This window comes from Temnothorax longispinosus, chromosome 4 (assembly GCF_030848805.1).
Source record: "Temnothorax longispinosus isolate EJ_2023e chromosome 4, Tlon_JGU_v1, whole genome shotgun sequence".
NCBI classification, from domain to species: domain Eukaryota; kingdom Metazoa; phylum Arthropoda; class Insecta; order Hymenoptera; family Formicidae; genus Temnothorax; species Temnothorax longispinosus.
This window is the reverse complement of record NC_092361.1, coordinates 19,224,790-19,242,727: the sequence shown is the minus strand read 5'-3', so window position 1 is coordinate 19,242,727 and position 17,938 is coordinate 19,224,790. Positions and strand designations below refer to the sequence as shown.

Sequence of the window (17,938 nt, the reverse complement as noted above, 5' to 3'; positions counted from 1 at the left end):
AATGTAAAAAAAAGCGTCAAACATGTTTCTTATTTTAATAGAAATAAAATGCATAATGAATTTTGTCTTATTATTGTATATATGTACAGTGAAGTGTATAATATTCGTGTATTAATTCACTGAGTCATAGTAGCAACCTGACTTATCTGTCTGTTTTTTATCCACTGGATTGATAATAAATGTATAATTCATCGAAATATTAAAATATATAACAAAAGAATTTTTCCAACATAATAAAAACAAAGTAAAGTAAAATAGAAAGAAGGGACTACTCATTATTTTTCTCGTTATATATTTTAATGATATAAAACGCGCGCACATTGATCAACCCTACAGATAAATCAGACTGATAAGTCAGGCTGTTACCATAGTCATAAGCCCAGAGAATTAATTATACTTATAATAAATAAATAATAATTAAAATGCATCTAATCTAATCTAGTCCAAAACTATTTTTTATTTTTTGTAAAACTATCGCAAACTATCTCTTAAACTTTATTGCACAATTCTGATATTTTACATACATCGCGATTGCATTGCAGGATTTAATCGTAGACACTTTTAAGTTCATTGTTTATTTTAATAATTTGAATAAGAATTAATCAACGGTTCCACGAAAAAGACCGGGATATGGTCTCTCTCAGGCTTCTCTCTGGTAACACTAACAAATTTTAATCAATAAATATTACAGTCGGTAATGTAAATGGCTGTACATGTTGCTAAAAATATCTTATAAAAGATTACTTTTAGACTTTTTTTTTAGAAAATCTAGACACGTCTTTTGATAAAATTGTAAAGACGTTTTTTAAGCGATATTTCATATATTATATTATATGTTTATCGACAGCCGCTTTTCAGTTATCGACATTAATATATAAACACAAATATTTATACATGTTTTATATAATATATATAAAATAAAATTAATAAGATAAATATTACATTTTAATTTTGAAGAAAAAAGTAAAACGAAGCAGAATATAACAAAAATAAGTTAATTTTCTTTTCTGAATCTATTGATGATAAATGTTCTATTATGATAACAAAGCATTATATTTATCTTCTGACGTAAATGCAAATTAAAAGTATATGTTTTATGCACATTTACGTAATTAGCAAAATAATTGCGTGGCACTAGCGAGAAGAGAAAAAGTCACAAATATTCTTCTTGGAGCTCTTTTTCCAGCTTCCAATTTTTTTGTCTTGATCAAAATAAAAAAGCAAAAAAAATGTCGAAGAAATGTGATCTTTTATTTTTTTCGGAGATGGCGGATGATGAGATTTTGATCTTATGAGATTGTGATCAACAAACGCAATCTGCACATAGCTCATAGGAAATTCTCAAGTATTTTCATGACGAGGGTCTCTCCGCGTTCAGATTTAATTAATCACTTCGTGCAAGCGCGTATGCAAGCGCGATATATGATAAACGCCCGGATGCAGACGTGTGTTCGTTCAACATGCATCGTCATCCACACCGGAGATTTCCGTTGAACTCGAGCTGTGAGATACCGTGCTCAGCTAAATTGTAACTTCGACGGATGCGTAGTCGACAGCCTACGCCGAACATCGCGAGGGTGCGAGAGAATACCAGAATACACCAATCGCTGAAGGGAGAGTCGACTGCCGGCTCGTCAGTCTCGACGATTACGTAGTGGCAAGCCCGTGCCTGCCGAGTCGCACTCGAAAACGTTGCTGACATTAATACATCGCAATCGCGAAGACCGTCTTGCGTCCATCGTCGACGTCGACGAAAGCGCCGGATCGTTAACACACCCGAGAGACACTTTTTTCTTTTCTGAAATCTCGACGTTGTTACAATAACTCAATAAGATAAAAACTATTTTTATTGTTTTTTAAACGGGAGATTACATTCATTAAGTTCGAGAAATCGGGTTTGCTAGGATTCTTAAATTTTAGAAACTTTGGTATTGCGACAGATCGACGATTTATTTTTACAGCAAGATTATTTGAAGTGAAGTTCGATTACACGAGAAATTTAACGCAATTCTTAACGCTTTTCTGCCCGGAAAAATCAAATCTTGTCATGCTGGTCATGCATGTTTCGAATCATAGATAAAGATGAAGATGGTACACCACTTGTGAATGTCATTGCTGTCGATCGTGCAGTGTGACAGTCGGAAATTAAATGACACGTACGAAAATATCAAAAGATAATTGAAAATACCTTCACAGATGCGATAATGTCGCTTGTGGCATGTGAATGACGATCATGATTGATATAGTGTACATCCACAAACTTTTACATTAAAAAAACCTATACTGTTGGCTTATTGAAGGAACTTAATTTTTGCAACAGGATTGTTTAATTTCTAAAATGGTAAAAACTGGTCGAAAATGAGGTAAGTATTTTGTTTTATACTTTAATTAATCAACATCCCGCAGAAACAATTTATTCTCCCGATAGAGACAGCGGAAAAAACAGAATTAGAAATAAGCGATTTTAGAAATAAGCTATAAAATATAGGTAAATATTATAATATCAGTATTCTAATTGCTCACAATTTAAGAGATCATAAAATGTGAATAAACATAATCCGAATACGCGTATACATTATTCGAATCAAGAAAAATTGTCTCTTCTTACCTATTATAATTTTGTCAACGCATTTTTTCTTTACATTTAATTTTATTGTAAACAAATATAGTAGGTATTTAACAGAATATGTTTTATTTTAAGCTGTGACGATAATGACGCATGAGTGTCCAACATGAAATCATAGTCTTCTTCACGCGAAGTGGAAAAAAAATCGTAATGAAATTTGCACGAGAATTTTCTTCTTATATATTTACAAATTTTTTGCATATATGTATAATTAATGATAAATGCGACTTTTAAATATTTAACAAAAGAAGCTTTTGGAATTTATTTTTTTCAAAAATGAACAATGTACTCCTCCAGTTTCGCATTAACTGCTACTTTTATTTTGAAAAAATAATCAATATATCAATAGAAGCTTATTACAGTTTAATAATGCTTGTACTCGTCTCTTCTTCTCATTTCTATTATATTGCACGTGTGCTTCTTACCGCGGTTGGGGAATTAAAGGGAATCAATAAAAACGTTGAATTGAAGAAGTTAATTTAGTAATTGATATTTGCGATTGATAGAAGCCTTTAGATTTCTTAGTATTTTATAGAAACTGTTAATAATATATATATATATATATATATATATCTAGTTATAAAAAATTTGACCAGAACTTTTCTAGATATTAGGTTTACGGATAAGAAAAACTGTTTTGCTTTTTACAAGTGAGTAATCTTCTATTCTATTTATGATATAAAAAAGAAGTGCAAATATAATAAAACTTTACTTTTTAAAAATCTCATGTTATTTTAAATACTGACTGAATAAAACCTACAAGATTAATGCCTATATACTAATATAATTCTGTTTAGTTTTTTAAGTCACATAGCACAGATATATAAATATCGATTTTTTGCAAGAATATATCATTAAATATTATTTTATTGTTATGTTAGTTTATTTAATTCATGATAATTGCACTGAAAAATACATGCAACTAAATGTATTTTGCTACATCTAAAACCGTGCTTTAAAATGTCTGATGATAAGCGTGCGCGCGGTGCGTTAAATTTCTAGGAAAATCCTGAAAGACGATATTATTGCTCGTCTAACTACGCGAATTGTGCTTAACACGGAGCCGCCAGCTCTTTTGAAAGAGGATTATCCGATTTCGAGGATGATGTCGGTCGATTACGGCGGCGCAATGAAATAGTACCTCATTTTAAGAGTTCCATTGCCACTGTGTGTGGAGTCTCTTAATAATTGTCGGATTCCAATTAAATTCCCCGGGTACCGTTTGTCTCATTAGCATGGCAGAGTCGCTCGGCAGCGGTAGCTGAAATTATTCAGAAATCCAGAAGTCCCTGAAGGAAGGGAGCGTATATATAGACACTATAGACCATCTTGTGACCGGGATACTCGAACGGGAGCGGTAACACGTGCACGGATAATTGCACACGAGCAGGAGTACGTTACCGGAGGAACTCTCTCTGATATGTTCTCCATCTATCAGGGTCGATTGCGGACATATTTAAATCGCGGGCAATAGCGAATATGAAGGGAAGATTCGATGCATCCCATATTTTAAGACTACACAATTCCTCTTTATTTCTCTGTCCATCCTTTATTTTATTTTAAATATCTTAAGAATATTATATAGTCTCTTCAATTTGAAGTCAATATATTTTCTTAACAAAAAGTTATCAAAATTGCTTAGTACATCTCGTTAAGAGTTTCTCCGCGGATTAAGTTTGGAAAGGCGCAAATTTAAATAACGTGGCATTAAGCGATTAAAATTTACAACTGTCTGTGTTCCTGAATCAAAAGGGGAGTTTTATTGTACGCATTAACGAACCTATTTTATCGAGCATGAGTGATGACTCGATTCGCAAAAGAATCGATTCGATTGCGTTCTGCCAGGGAGAATAAACGACGAGTTGGAAAATCCGAGAGGATCCACGGTGTTATAAACGTAAATCATAATCACGGAATATTAACCGCGTAAAGTGCGTTCGCGCGTTTGCTAATGTCGATATCGGACTAGCACACGCCGCGGCCACATCGCGGCCTGTCTGTTACGAGATAGGGGTTTCTCCCCATATGAGATTATGCTAAATATGCGGTGTACCTGCGTACAATTGGAGCGTCGAAAATACAAGTACAGACCAAGTTTTGTTTCGGGAAAATTTCAGCCAAGTACCTGGAGAGTTTCTCGAACTTAAAACATCTTATTTTTCGTAATCCATGTTGGGCAGGTTCTCCAAGATCACCTATGTTATTTTATTTTAATCATACTTGTTTCTTTATTACAACACAATAATTTTAAATTTATTGTATTTAGTATTAGTACTGTATTACATTTTCGGCATTTTAATTGGTCTTGGAATGAATAAGGTACTTTATTTTAGTTAATCTTAAAAGCTTTAAATAAGATTATAGTTAATAAAACTATTAATATTTATTTATTACTCAAAATTATTATACAATAGGAAATGTTTTATTATTAAACTAATTTAATTTATTATTTAATACTATTACTATATAAGCAATGTAACAATGGGTATATGCTAAATGTTCAATTGTACTTTTTGCATTCTTTAATAAGTAGATATAAGTACTAATAAAAAATAAGTAAGGTATTGGCCAATTATTACTTCTTTCAAATTATTTCTCTAATGCGTATAAATTATCTAAAAATTTTATATATATAATAAAATATTATTATGACACTAAGAACGTAGTTCCAATATTGAAACTAATTGAAACGCGTTTTAGTTGATAAGAAATATTTCAGTGTATTTATACGGATTGAAAATGCTATGTTCGATATTTCAAATATTATCTGGATTGTACATGGAAAGTCATGGTGAAATCAAATACTGCTACGTATCGTTTCGTACATAGAATTGCCGTAAAACGCGTTTCTGTCGTTCGAACCACTTTCCCTATTCGCGCAGACAAGCTGATGGATACTCGGGGACGGTATTTACATGGATATTGAGTATCGCCGAAAGAATACGACGAGCGTCTCTCGAAGTAGAGGCTCCGATAAAATCCTAGCGTAAGGGAAACGCGGAAACGTGTTACGAATGATCAATAATCACGGAGCAACAGTGAATATATCTACTCTCACGTAGCTAAATGCGCAAGGCGCAAGGAGCATCTCTTGATCCATATATTACGACATTTGTATCATGACATCGATTTCGATCTCCTTTGAAGCGCCATGTAAGCTTGCCCGTATGTTAATATGCGCGATATATCTGTTTGCGCCCTCATTATATACGTAGAGTATATGCACATACATGCGCATGCATATACGTATATATAAAGTGTGAACATACGTATAAATATATATTATGAATAAATATATACGTTTATTGCTTTTTATATTTATTCTTTCTTATATATTTGTAATACATACTCATATACCTATACACGTCAAACAATAATGGTCGCACATGTAAAGTGGAATATCGGAGGTGGTCACATGGCGCTTCATATGGCGTTACATAATACGCATTACGGTCACGCATATTATTGCGCATATAACGTGCGCACATAATGTGCGTATAAATCTCAGTTATCGCGACTTTCGTTTTTATCTAAATTCATTTGCCCGTCGAACGCATTTGTATAATTAGCGGAATTAACGATTCCGCGAAAGAATTACTACCTTCCCTCCCCCCGAACTCCTGGTCGCACTCTTAATTTTGCGCCGATAACGGATTACTCCCTCACCCCGTTACGGCACATCTGCACTGAACGCGCGGATCAGCGGTTCCAATCTATTTAAAAACCATCGGAACTGCATTTAGTTCCGCGGAAATACGGTCGTCTTAAATTGAAATTATCGTCGTCGGGGGCCGACTTCGTGAGAAGTTCCGCGTATAATTCGTTGCTCCGAAACGGGACTTTATCGATGCGCATGAGATGTAACACCAATGATTTTTTTCCAATTTTTTTCTCGGGAATCTTCTTGATGCTTTCCATTGGCAGTGACTTGCCCGTTTTTCTCACGAGGCGCGAGATTTAGCAGAAACAGTGGTACGGATTTCTATTTCTGCATTCCGCGGGCGCACATTACGTGAGTCAATTATATTAATGCCGTTTACCACACCTGCAGCTCTATATGATATTTTAATGATTAAGTGTCCGCGTAATGCACGAATGTGATTTAGGTGTTGCGCCCCAGCTGTAATAGCTGTTAAGGTAAGAATTTATCGTTGGATATTATCATAAAAATATATCAACTAAAAGGATGATCTTAAATCAAGGAGGTAGAAGTTGGTATTTAGGCAAGAAGTATCAAGATTAATCGCTCAATTATAACAATTTTGCAAGCCAAATGCATTTTAATTAGTAGTTTAAAGAAAGAGATATATATATATAATTATACATAAATGTATATATAAATCTTCTCTAAATTATATATTTTTTATTTTGACATATCGATTAAAATTATATTTGTGCAGGCATTTATCTCTCTAACTAAAATGTTTTTAATTTGTTAAAAGGAGTTAAAGTGGATTTTCCATTTAAACGCGCTTTAATCTTTTCCAATATTGGAACTCTCTAAATCTGAATCAGTGAATAGTAGTGCTGAATCAGTGACTATATTCACTGATTCAGATTTAGAGAGAACATTTTTTTTTTTTAGTATCACGATAATATTTTGTTAAGAGAGAATTTTTTACTAGATGATTTACGTGCATTTTGAAAGACGATTTAGAAGTCAGTGTTGAATTTGAGAAATTTACATTGCAGATGATTAGTAAACGATAATCTATCTCGTAAAAGACAAAAAAGGTTCATATTTATATTCAACTTAATGCCGTAATATTTAGCAATTTGAAAATAATGAGAACTAATCTAATTAGTTTAATAACAGAATATTCTATTATACATATAACCACTTATTAGATAATAAAATGGTTATAACGTATTCAGAGTTTTATTTAATTAATATAAGACGGAAAATAAAACTTAAAGTTTCTTTCTTCTTTGACTTCCCTTTTCGAAAAGACTCCGTATTTTTCCATTCGTATCCCGGATTGAGGTTCAAGAAGTTTAGAGAGTGGATGGGTGAAAGGAAGGTGATAAATTCCGCGGGTGCCAACAGGCGAGTGGAACTGCAAAGAGGAACGCCAGGAGCTTGAAAAGTTTTGAAGTGTCGATCATGCGAACGTAAATTCTGTTCCCGTAATATTCTACTTCTTTGTCGCATTTATAATACATTTTGCATGTCTTTTTTTCATAGTCGCAAAGAATATTAAATCTCTAGTATGGAAAAACTTCTAACGTAAAAAATACGCAAAGTGCATCTAGAAAAATCAGTTTAAAGTTTTTATTTGTACCAGAAAATAGTATGTTTTATTTATTGAATGTTAATCATGCTCACGATATTTGAATGGCAATAGCTTTATTTAAGGTAATACCAATTCAATGGCGGAATAAAAGGAACATTCAAAAATAAAGTTCACCATAGAGAAACTCTTACAAAGTCTCACCACGTGCAAGTACGCGGTTTTCTTCTGTCTGGCCTTTAGAATTTTCAAACTCTTTAGATCGCGTCAAAGGGGGGTCGGTACGTCGATACGTACCACTTAAAAGGATACACGCCGCGGATGTTGGTGCGAACCAAAAGAAACAGGAACGGGAAAACGTGCTCCGCGCGTTTGAGATCCCTAGCACGTGCGATTTTTGTATGCACGTGCGAGTTCTCTCCGCAGACATTGTACGGTCACGCGTGTTGCAAAGCAGCCATGTGAAATTCAAACTGGATTCCGTATACCATAGTAAATATATCTGCCTTTTCCTCGGCCGTGTCGGACGAATGGCGATTTCTTCTCCTTGCCAGACTGTCTTTTTACGTAGCCGTCGTATATCGAACGTGCCAGAATTGGCGAACAAGTGGATACATAGCGCAATTTCTCATGAAATGTACGGTCGACCATTATCGGTGAAAATATCAAGACGTTCATGATTTCTGAAATTGTTTTCCAACAATTAAACACGAAAATATGCAACAAGATATTGTACTCTCTCTCATTGTTTAGTTTAACAAAATTTTATTTTAAAGCTTGAAAAAAAAAACTAAATATTATAAAATATTTAATTATTAAATAATAAATATATATAATACTTATTAAAATGTAATACAGAATAATTTTCGACTTTTGTATTTATTAAGAAATGACGAATATCTTGCCATAAAGAAAGAAAGAACGACGTCGTCATTCAGTAATCTTGTCACGTACACGAATTCATCAGACAGAGATTTGGGAGTTAGAAATAGATATATATGATTCTGCAAATATGCGACAGAAAGCAAAGAAATATATATTGTGACTTGAGAGAAATACATAGAAACTGTCTCGCTTACACAAATAAATTTTGTCTGTTTTGTTTAATATATTTTATGAAAATCTTAAATTCATATGAAATCAATGAAAGTCTCAAGAACATATGATATTATCTTTTATGTATCATTATAAAGACTCTCTATTTATCACTATTTATTAACCTTTTCAATTTTTAGTATTAAAAATCAAGCTAATTAAACTTTGAATTAAATTTTTATGTGAAAAGTTACGACAAAAATAAAAATTTATACTTTCAGTATTATTCAGTATTATTTATCTACTTTCAGTATTATTCTCCAGACTTGATTAAAACTTCTTAACATGCAATAACTAAGTAATTTCTTTTAATACGTTCCTTATATTACATTATATACTAGCCCGTTCTTCTTGCTTCGCCTCGTGATATTTATGGCCTACGGCAAGCGTGAAACTTTGGGCTAGTTTATATACTAATTTGTATCCTAGAACAGGAGTTATTTCATGTTGCGTATAACTTATCCCAAAAGTTATCGTAGTTTTATCACATTATATCGAAAAGCAAGAATTCACGGTAACTTCCGTTCCGACACGTGCTGAGAAACAATCTTCTATATTACCGCAAGAAAGTTAGAAAAAGAACTTTTTCTAACTTATTATATTATATTGTAGAAATACAGAGGGAGAATATAATATAATATAATTATACGAATTATATATTACATATATGTATATATACTGTATGCATGTATATTTAATGTATATATATAATATATAATATTATATAGATTATATGTATGCACACTTATTCTTACTTTTCTATAGAGTATAGTTCATATAAAAAGAATGTTGAAGAGATTAAAGTGCATCTCTCGGACGTCAATAACATATATAAATGTTAATGTGTCGCGTATCGATCTCTTCAATTCTAAAACGAAAAAGTTATTTCTTGTGCCAAAAGTGGTAATATGATACATTTCGATTTTTATCACAAATATATCGCATGATATATTACCTACACAAATTTCTGACTACACAAGTAAGCACTCACAAAGAAATCAATTTTGCTTAATATTTAAGAGAGAATGGACTTGCTTGATCCACACAATGGAGCTCTTTCGCTAAATTGAAATATCCTAGGTACTCTATTGTGTCTGGCGTATTATTGATGCAATAATGGCCGCCTAATCCTTTGTGAAAGAAAGCGTGGAAACACTGTGGCGTGAGGTAGATAGGCTGCAAAGTATAAAATTCGTAATTACTCTTAAAGTTTAAGTACTAAGCTATTGATGCTACTGCTAACACTAAAGTCTTATTGAACTCCAGTATATCTTATTTTATACGACTTTGCCGTAAAAAGTTCAATTTAAAAGACGTGGATAGACATGTTTAATTGCAATATAAAGAGAGAAACTGAACCTGCTATTTAATAATAATCGATCTGATAAAAAGTATATACATGCAGTAATGGTTTCTCGTATCTCTCACATTTATATACATGTGATTTACGTGTAAATAACTTACATATGTGATAATGTCTTTTGAAAATATGTGTTCTTGTTGACGAGTGTCCCAACGGCTGTAATGAGCGTTTGCATATTATATTGGCGAAACCAATTGCAGATTGCCTTCTTTGATTTTAACGGAATTTGTGGAAAATCTTGCGGTATAATAGACTGAAGCAGATTTCCGTTTTGCGCCACAAGTATACCACCCAAACCTACAAGATGAAATGCAGAAAATGTCACGGTCTATTCGACAAGGTTTTACAATTATTATTTCTTGTTTGTTATTTTCTCTTAAACGCTATTTTTAACTAATTATGTTCGAGCAGACACTGGCTTTCTTAGCAACGGTATCTTTAAAATGATCGGCGAGCGTCGTCTGCATTGATTCCGTGAAACTTAACGGGCCAATCCGTTTCTTGGCGTAAACTTTTAGGACGTTTCCCTGTTTACCATTTCTGATAAAGAAATTGCCCTTCATGGAACATTCATGATTAATATGGTTGATATGGTTAATATGGTTGAAGGTTTGCAGCCTACATTGTCCGGTGTTTTTATCTACGAAAGCGACGTAACTTGCGTTTTTGTTGCCTTCCATTGTTGTTACGCCACGTAACGCAAACATTGAGTTCATAATCAGCTGTGATCGCGTTAATGAGAAGTAGATATAAGTGAGATTGGAGCGTAAATTAGGGACAGCATGCAGTGGAACTGACACTAACAAGTCGATAAAACTGAGACGAAGCTAAGACAGTAATAAATAAGTAAAGTATCGTTATCTATGTAATTACTTTACATACTTTTCAGAGTTCTAGATAGTACTACACAGATTTTATGTAGTGTTTTGATTCAAAATTTTTTTATAAAACGTGAGTCTCATTACTTTTTGTACTTACACATACACATACTTTTCAGAATTCTAGATATATAGTGCTACACAAATTCTTATATTGTTATATAGAAAAATAATAGAATTTAAAAATCGCTCCTGTTTAAAATAACTAAATTATAATGTATCTTTGTTTCCAGGAAAAAAGTGCCAGGATTTTATATCTTCAAATCCTTATTTTTAGCATTTAATAGCTAGAACATTTATCGACTATTAAGAACTATAAACTTTTAACAATTATATTTAAAAATATCAAATGCAAAACTTATATTATAAATAAAAAAACTTATATTATAAAATATTATAATCTGATACGATATCTTTGACGCAAATTCAGAAAAACATACATGGAAAGAACGGTTTTGCTAAATGTAAAAATTGGGCTTATAATCTGAGAATAATAATGGAACATCAAAATAATTATGTAGAACATTCAAACATGATAATGCTGCAAAAAGGTTAGTCATTTTTGCAACCAGTTTGAATGTATATAATTAAAATTATTTATACTGTGGAACATAATTATTTTCAGATTTCTATATCAGCTAAATCTTTAATTACTTTATCAAGACAATTCTCTATATAACAAACTTTTGTTCACATAAGAAACTAGTTTTAAAATAAAAAGATAATCATGGCCATCAATCTGACATATAAATTTTGTTCGCTAAATTAAAGTATCCTTCATACTCGATCGTGTCCCTCGTGATATCGTTAACAAACTGCCCGCCTGCTCCGTAATTGGAAAAACTATGGAACTGATGATGCCTCCTCGGCAGAGGCTGAAAAGCATAATATAAATATTTCATAAAGTTTAAGCTTTGAAATTTAGACCGTAATCATCACAGTCATGATTAACGCTTAAACTGGAAAAGTTGAGATTTATTAATTTAACTTACTTAAATTTAATAATTATAAGTGCTCATTTTAACATAAGCGGATAGATAGAATTACATGAGTTAATGAATAAGAAATTAAGATTTATAATTATGGTAGTTTTTCTGGTGACACAAGACAATAATTTGAAGAAAAATAATCTCTGTTATCCACTTGCACTACCATAGTACAAATTACTTACGGAATTGTAGCGCTGTTCATAGTGCAAAATATCCGGTTCGGTGTTAATAATTGTACCAACAGCTATCAGATCCTGTTCGAGCTCTATGTCGTGACAATCAAACCATTTAGAGAGACTGCGAAATGATGACTTGTTCTGGAAATAACATTTCGGCATAACATTTAGCGCCACTCGTCCATTCCTCATTCTCAGAACGCCACCTAAGGCTGCATTGCAGGACCAGACATAGAAAAGATAATAAAAACATCTTTTTATCTACTTTTAAAATTATATAATTAACTAGATTAAAAGGTTTATTACCAACAGGACAATCACGGTAATGTCTGTAAAGTATGTCTTGCATTATTGTTATAATATCTAAATCGGTTTGGCGACCCTTGGCGCGCACTTTAAGAACATTGCTTTCTCTGCCTTCGCTGAGAAAAAAATTGCCCATAAAAGAGCACGTCGTTGTCTTGGGTTGAGTTAACATTACTATCCTTCTCTGTCCTTTGTCTGCGAAAACGATGCGACTCGCATTCGTGATATTAGGTGCTTTATACGCCGCGTTCATAATGAGCTACAACAGTAATCGAGCTTGTGAAAAATAAACATAAAAAGATCAGATTGAAGCAACTAACAAATCATAATAACATACTATCATAGAATTAAAACATCAGTAGAAAACGATAACAATAAATCAATTAATTTAATACGCAGTTTATCGCACAATTTATGGATCTCTATTTATTCTGCTAGTACAATAAAATTATAATAATATTATCATACTTTTGCGCATGAAAGTATTTATAATACATACGTGTCCGTTGTAAGGCAAGTATGGATACGCAGCGTAACCAGATCCGATAATGAAAGAATCATAGCCAGTTGATAATAACATATCCTCAATATTCCATTTTGCGCTATCATAAAGCGGGTTCGGAATAAGGTTCGTATAATCACCGACTTGTATTATTGAAGGATTGCCGTTTAAACCTGTAATTATAGAATTTTATGGAAATTTGTTTTCTTACAATTAGTAAAATACTACTTAGCTTCCTTAAATTTCTTACCTATTCCGGCAAGATTGAATGGTTCTTCGGTTAGACAAGGGCAGGTAGCTATGTCAACCGTCAACTCTCGGAACACGGATTCCATTCCATCTTGCAGAACTATTGTTAGTGACAGCAATATCAAATATTATACATGTAAATTAAATTATAAAGTTATATACGTTACGTACTTGTTGCAACCTCCGGAAGTGTAGGAAACTGCGAGTTTATCGTGTTTAACGAAAAATTTGCAATCCAGGCATCGCCGTTTTCTGCCGCCATGATGTTTACTTTGAATTTAAGCGCAATACTATAAAATAATGAAAAACACATATAAGAATTGATAACTTATCAAGTTAAAAGAGAATTTTAAAGGAAGTATCTAGATCATAAAATAAAATCTAAATCATATTAATGTTATTTCGAATAATAAGATGCGAAAAGAGTGATAGGTGTTAAAACATTACGTAATAAGTATGATGGATTCGATTGTATTTAGCTATTAGAGATAATGCAGTAAACTAATTTTTATGTGACTTACATATAAATTAGTTTTCCAAAAAAGTAACAAGGCTTTAATGATAAAGCAATGTATTGTCACTTTTCTCTTATTCATTTTTAAGGCAATTTCTCTATGTGATTTGTCACACACGTAATTTTTTATTGGAATTATTAGGCAGCCATAATACAGAAAATATAATATACGCGCAGTGCATATTTTGATGATAGTACAAACAATATGTATCACTTAATTTTCGTAATATTGTAGAAGCTATTTTGTTAGCGTATATTAATATTGATAGTGAAAGATATATTAATAAAGTAAGAGCAAGACATGTATTAAAATATTACTAATTACATATAATATGTTTTGTCTCCTCCTCCTCCTCCTCCTCCTCTCTCTCCCTCTGTATGTGTGTGTGTGCGTGTGTGTGTGTGTGTGTGCACAGTCGCCACAGTCTAGATTATATACTGACAAGATATATGTTGCAAAAGTTTTGTATAATTGCAGAATATTAAATTTCTAACTAATTCACTATCACAGGCACGTCTATCCTTTCGTAGTCTGAATATGAAATGAAATAAGTCATATTTTCAAAGACGTTTCTCTCAGACAGAAAACAACAGCATAAACTGACTCTTACTACAGATTATAGCGGTCATGAGTACTCAGTGGTAATAAATAAATATAACTTTGTAAGATCGTTAAACTTTGAAATTTAAATACGAAGTACGGTAGGTAAAATAGTACGATTTCTGCCTAAGAAGTATAAGTTATTAAGTTAAATATGTAATCTTATGTTCTTTAAGTCGCTGAATACAATGGTAACATTTTTATCCGTCTAAATCCGTGAGAAAGTGGTCCAATTTCGCCTTAAAAAGGTAGAAGCTGTTTCGATTATACATTAATATTGAAAGTAATATTAGTGAACCAAAAATAAAACATACATTTAAATGTTAATTAAATATTACTAAATCTAATATGTATATGTGTATGTGTAAAGCATACGTTTGTACACTCACTCAATGTATGTCGTGAAAATTTGTATGCTCGCAAACTGTATAATTTCTTAATTTCACCATCACAAGCACATCCATTGTTTCATAGTCTACAGGAATATGAGAAATGGTAGGAGGCACTTTGTCGAAAGTGCTCTCTCTTCGTAAATAGAAAGCAACGGCGTAAACAATAAAAGAACATAGCGGTCATGGATTAGTCAATTAGTGGTAATAAATAAATATATTTTCATAAAGACGTTAATAGTTTAGAAATTTTAAAATCAACGAAAGTTTAGTACGGATATATAATAATATATCTTTAATATAAAAATTTATTTACATATAAGCCATATTTTTAAAACTTTTGCTGCTTGTGAGAATAATGTGATAGAATAATTTTTCAAAAAAATGTTTTTCTATCAGTCCAAAATTGTTCTTTATTTAATTTATTTTCAATGCATAATGCCGTAAAGTTGAAGATAGTTGGGGCACTTACACCATATATAAACTCGCAACAACTTATATTAACGCAAATAATATATTGTGTGTGATGTAATAAGAGACTAGTTGCTTCAAATGCGTTCGAGTTTTATTTTAGCGCAATATATATTGTTGCTTAAAAATATAATTTTATACATTAGAAAATACAATTGTTAGATTTATATTTATTACATAAAATTATGTAATAAACATAATAAACGTATATTAAATATATATTAAAAGTTTTAATTAGATATTTAAGAAGTTGATAATAAGAATAAAAAGATAAACACTTTTGAAAATAATAATAGAAACTTAATGATACGTAAAATTCAAGAGGGAGAGAAGGAGAGAGGGAGAGAGAAAAAGAGAGAGAGAGAGATTCTACATAACATCATTTTAATAATATTTAATGTTGTATTTTATTTCTTTGGTATTATATATTATTAATGATATCCTAGCTCTTTTTCTCTCTCTCTTCTTCTTCTTTTTCTTCTTCTTCTTCTCTTCTGTTTCGTTTGATAAAAACGTAAACTTGGTATCCTGTATATTTTCAAGTCTTGATTTTTTGCATGTAATTATCAACTTAATTACTTTTTTCTTAAAACGCATCAGAAATTCTGGAATTCTATTAATTATATCAAAAGTTATCAAAAATATCAAAAATTAGATCAAATTTATCAAAAATTATATCAAAATGCATCGAGAAGTTTACAAACATTATAATCCGATTAGATATATCTTCGTCGTAATAATACGCTAAACAATACTACACAAACAACAATAAACTAAACAAGAATATAAGTAACTAGATTTATACGAGGAATAGAGAGAGGCATTCATGCGCAATAATTTACAGAATAGATTTTTGTTGCTAAATTGAAGTATCCTTCATATTCTGTGTCGTCCTTCGTGATATCGCTAATGAATTGTCCACCTGCTCCATAATTGGAAAAACTATTGAACTGATGACGTCTGGTTGGAAGATACTGCAAAAAATAAAGAAGATAAATACTTCATGATATTTAAGCTTTGAGACTTACAATTATACACCACTGCTGTAATTAACATTTAAATGTGTGAAGAAAGTTATATTATTTTAATTTACTTTAATTTAATAATCGCAAGTGCAAACTTTGATAGAAACAAACGGACGTAAATAATTATATGTAATAAATAAAGAATTCAAATTTATAATGGTATTTCTCTACTGATAGAGGATAGAGAGTATAAAATAATAACTTGAAAATTATAAAGGTTTCTGATATTTGTACGACTAGTACAAATAACTTACAAAACCATAACGTTGTTCCGTGACTAAAAGTTCTGTTGGTGTGTTATTAAGTAATGTGCCAACAGCTATCAGATCTGATTCGAGCTTTATATCGTGACACTGAAACCACCTAACGAGGTCGCCAAATGATGTAACCAATCGCGGATATTCTTCCGGCATAACATTTTGCGCTACTTGTCCATTCCTCATCCTAAGAACACCACCTAAGGCTGCGAGGCCAAATATAAAAGATAATCAAATTACTTTTTTATCTATTTTTTAGCTGGATACATTAGACTAGATTAGAGTTGCTTATTACCGACAATACGATTCTTATTCACATAAAACTCTTTATAAAGAATGTTATGTATCATCGTTATAATATCTGTATTGGATTCGCGACCCTTGGCGCGTATTCTAAGAACATTGCCCTCTCTGCCCTCGCTAAGAAAAAAATTGCCCACGAAGGAACACATCATTTGGTCAGGTATAGTTAACGTTTCTATCCTTCTCTGTCCATTACTTGTTTCTGCGAAAACGATGCGACTCGCATTCATGATATTAGGTGCTCTATATATCGCATTCATAATGAGCTATAACAGCAGGATTTAAAAAAAAGAGATAAAGCGATAGAATAGGAACAAGTTTACTGTAAAAACATTACAAAACTGTAAAAAGCTCAGTAGAATAAATTAAATAGTAATAAATTAATAGAATTAAAATAATGATAAGATAACAATAAATCAATTAATATAATATGCAATTTCTAGCACAATTTACTATATCTAGCTAGCTTATGCTATTATGATGGTATCATATCATTATAATATTACCATCCTCTTATGCAACAAAAGTATCGGTAATACATACATGTCCGTTGTAAGGCATGTACGGCTTTGCAGCGTAACCTGTTCCAATGATAAAGGAATCGTAGGCAAAACTCGATACTATGTTTTTAATATTCCACCTTGCATTGTTATTATGTGGGAATGGCATAAAGGCCGTGTAACCACCGACTTCTATTAATGATGGGTTGCCGCATAATCCTGTAGATTTTTAAGAATATTCATCTTTTAAATAAAATATTATAAATTTTTCCTTAGATGTCTTACCTATTCCGGCAAGATTGAATGGTTCTCTGGTTAGACAAGGGCAGGCAGCTATGTCAACCGTCAACTCCCGGAACATAAATTTCATTTCATCTTGCAGAGCTATTTTTACATAGTGACAGAGACATCAAATATTACACGTCTGAATTAATTTATGAACACTATATACATACTTCTTCCG

At 31.8% G+C, this 17,938-nt stretch overlaps 2 protein-coding genes across 2 annotated transcripts in view; both read right to left on the bottom strand.

The window, feature by feature from the left end:
* Positions 1-11,820: 11,820 nt before the first annotated feature.
* The window catches only part of LOC139811707 (ester hydrolase C11orf54 homolog), a 203,145-nt gene continuing 197,027 nt past the window's right edge, over positions 11,821-17,938 (bottom strand). The window contains exons 6-11 of the mRNA XM_071776058.1: positions 13,587-13,705; positions 13,417-13,515; positions 13,164-13,339; positions 12,665-12,923; positions 12,365-12,570; positions 11,821-12,068 (exon numbers count right to left, since the gene is read on the bottom strand). Of these exons, the coding sequence (XP_071632159.1) occupies positions 11,928-12,068; positions 12,365-12,570; positions 12,665-12,923; positions 13,164-13,339; positions 13,417-13,515; positions 13,587-13,705 (1,000 nt within the window). The 3' untranslated portion in view covers positions 11,821-11,927. The remainder of the gene's footprint in view (positions 12,069-12,364; positions 12,571-12,664; positions 12,924-13,163; positions 13,340-13,416; positions 13,516-13,586; positions 13,706-17,938) is intronic.
* Positions 15,723-17,684, bottom strand: LOC139812015 (ester hydrolase C11orf54 homolog). The gene is made up of 4 exons (XM_071776603.1): positions 17,519-17,684; positions 16,968-17,241; positions 16,670-16,878; positions 15,723-16,364 (listed from the first exon to the last, which is right to left on the bottom strand). Exons 1-4 carry the CDS (start codon positions 17,642-17,644, stop codon positions 16,215-16,217), a joined length of 759 nt encoding a protein of 252 aa, XP_071632704.1. The 5' UTR covers positions 17,645-17,684; the 3' UTR covers positions 15,723-16,214.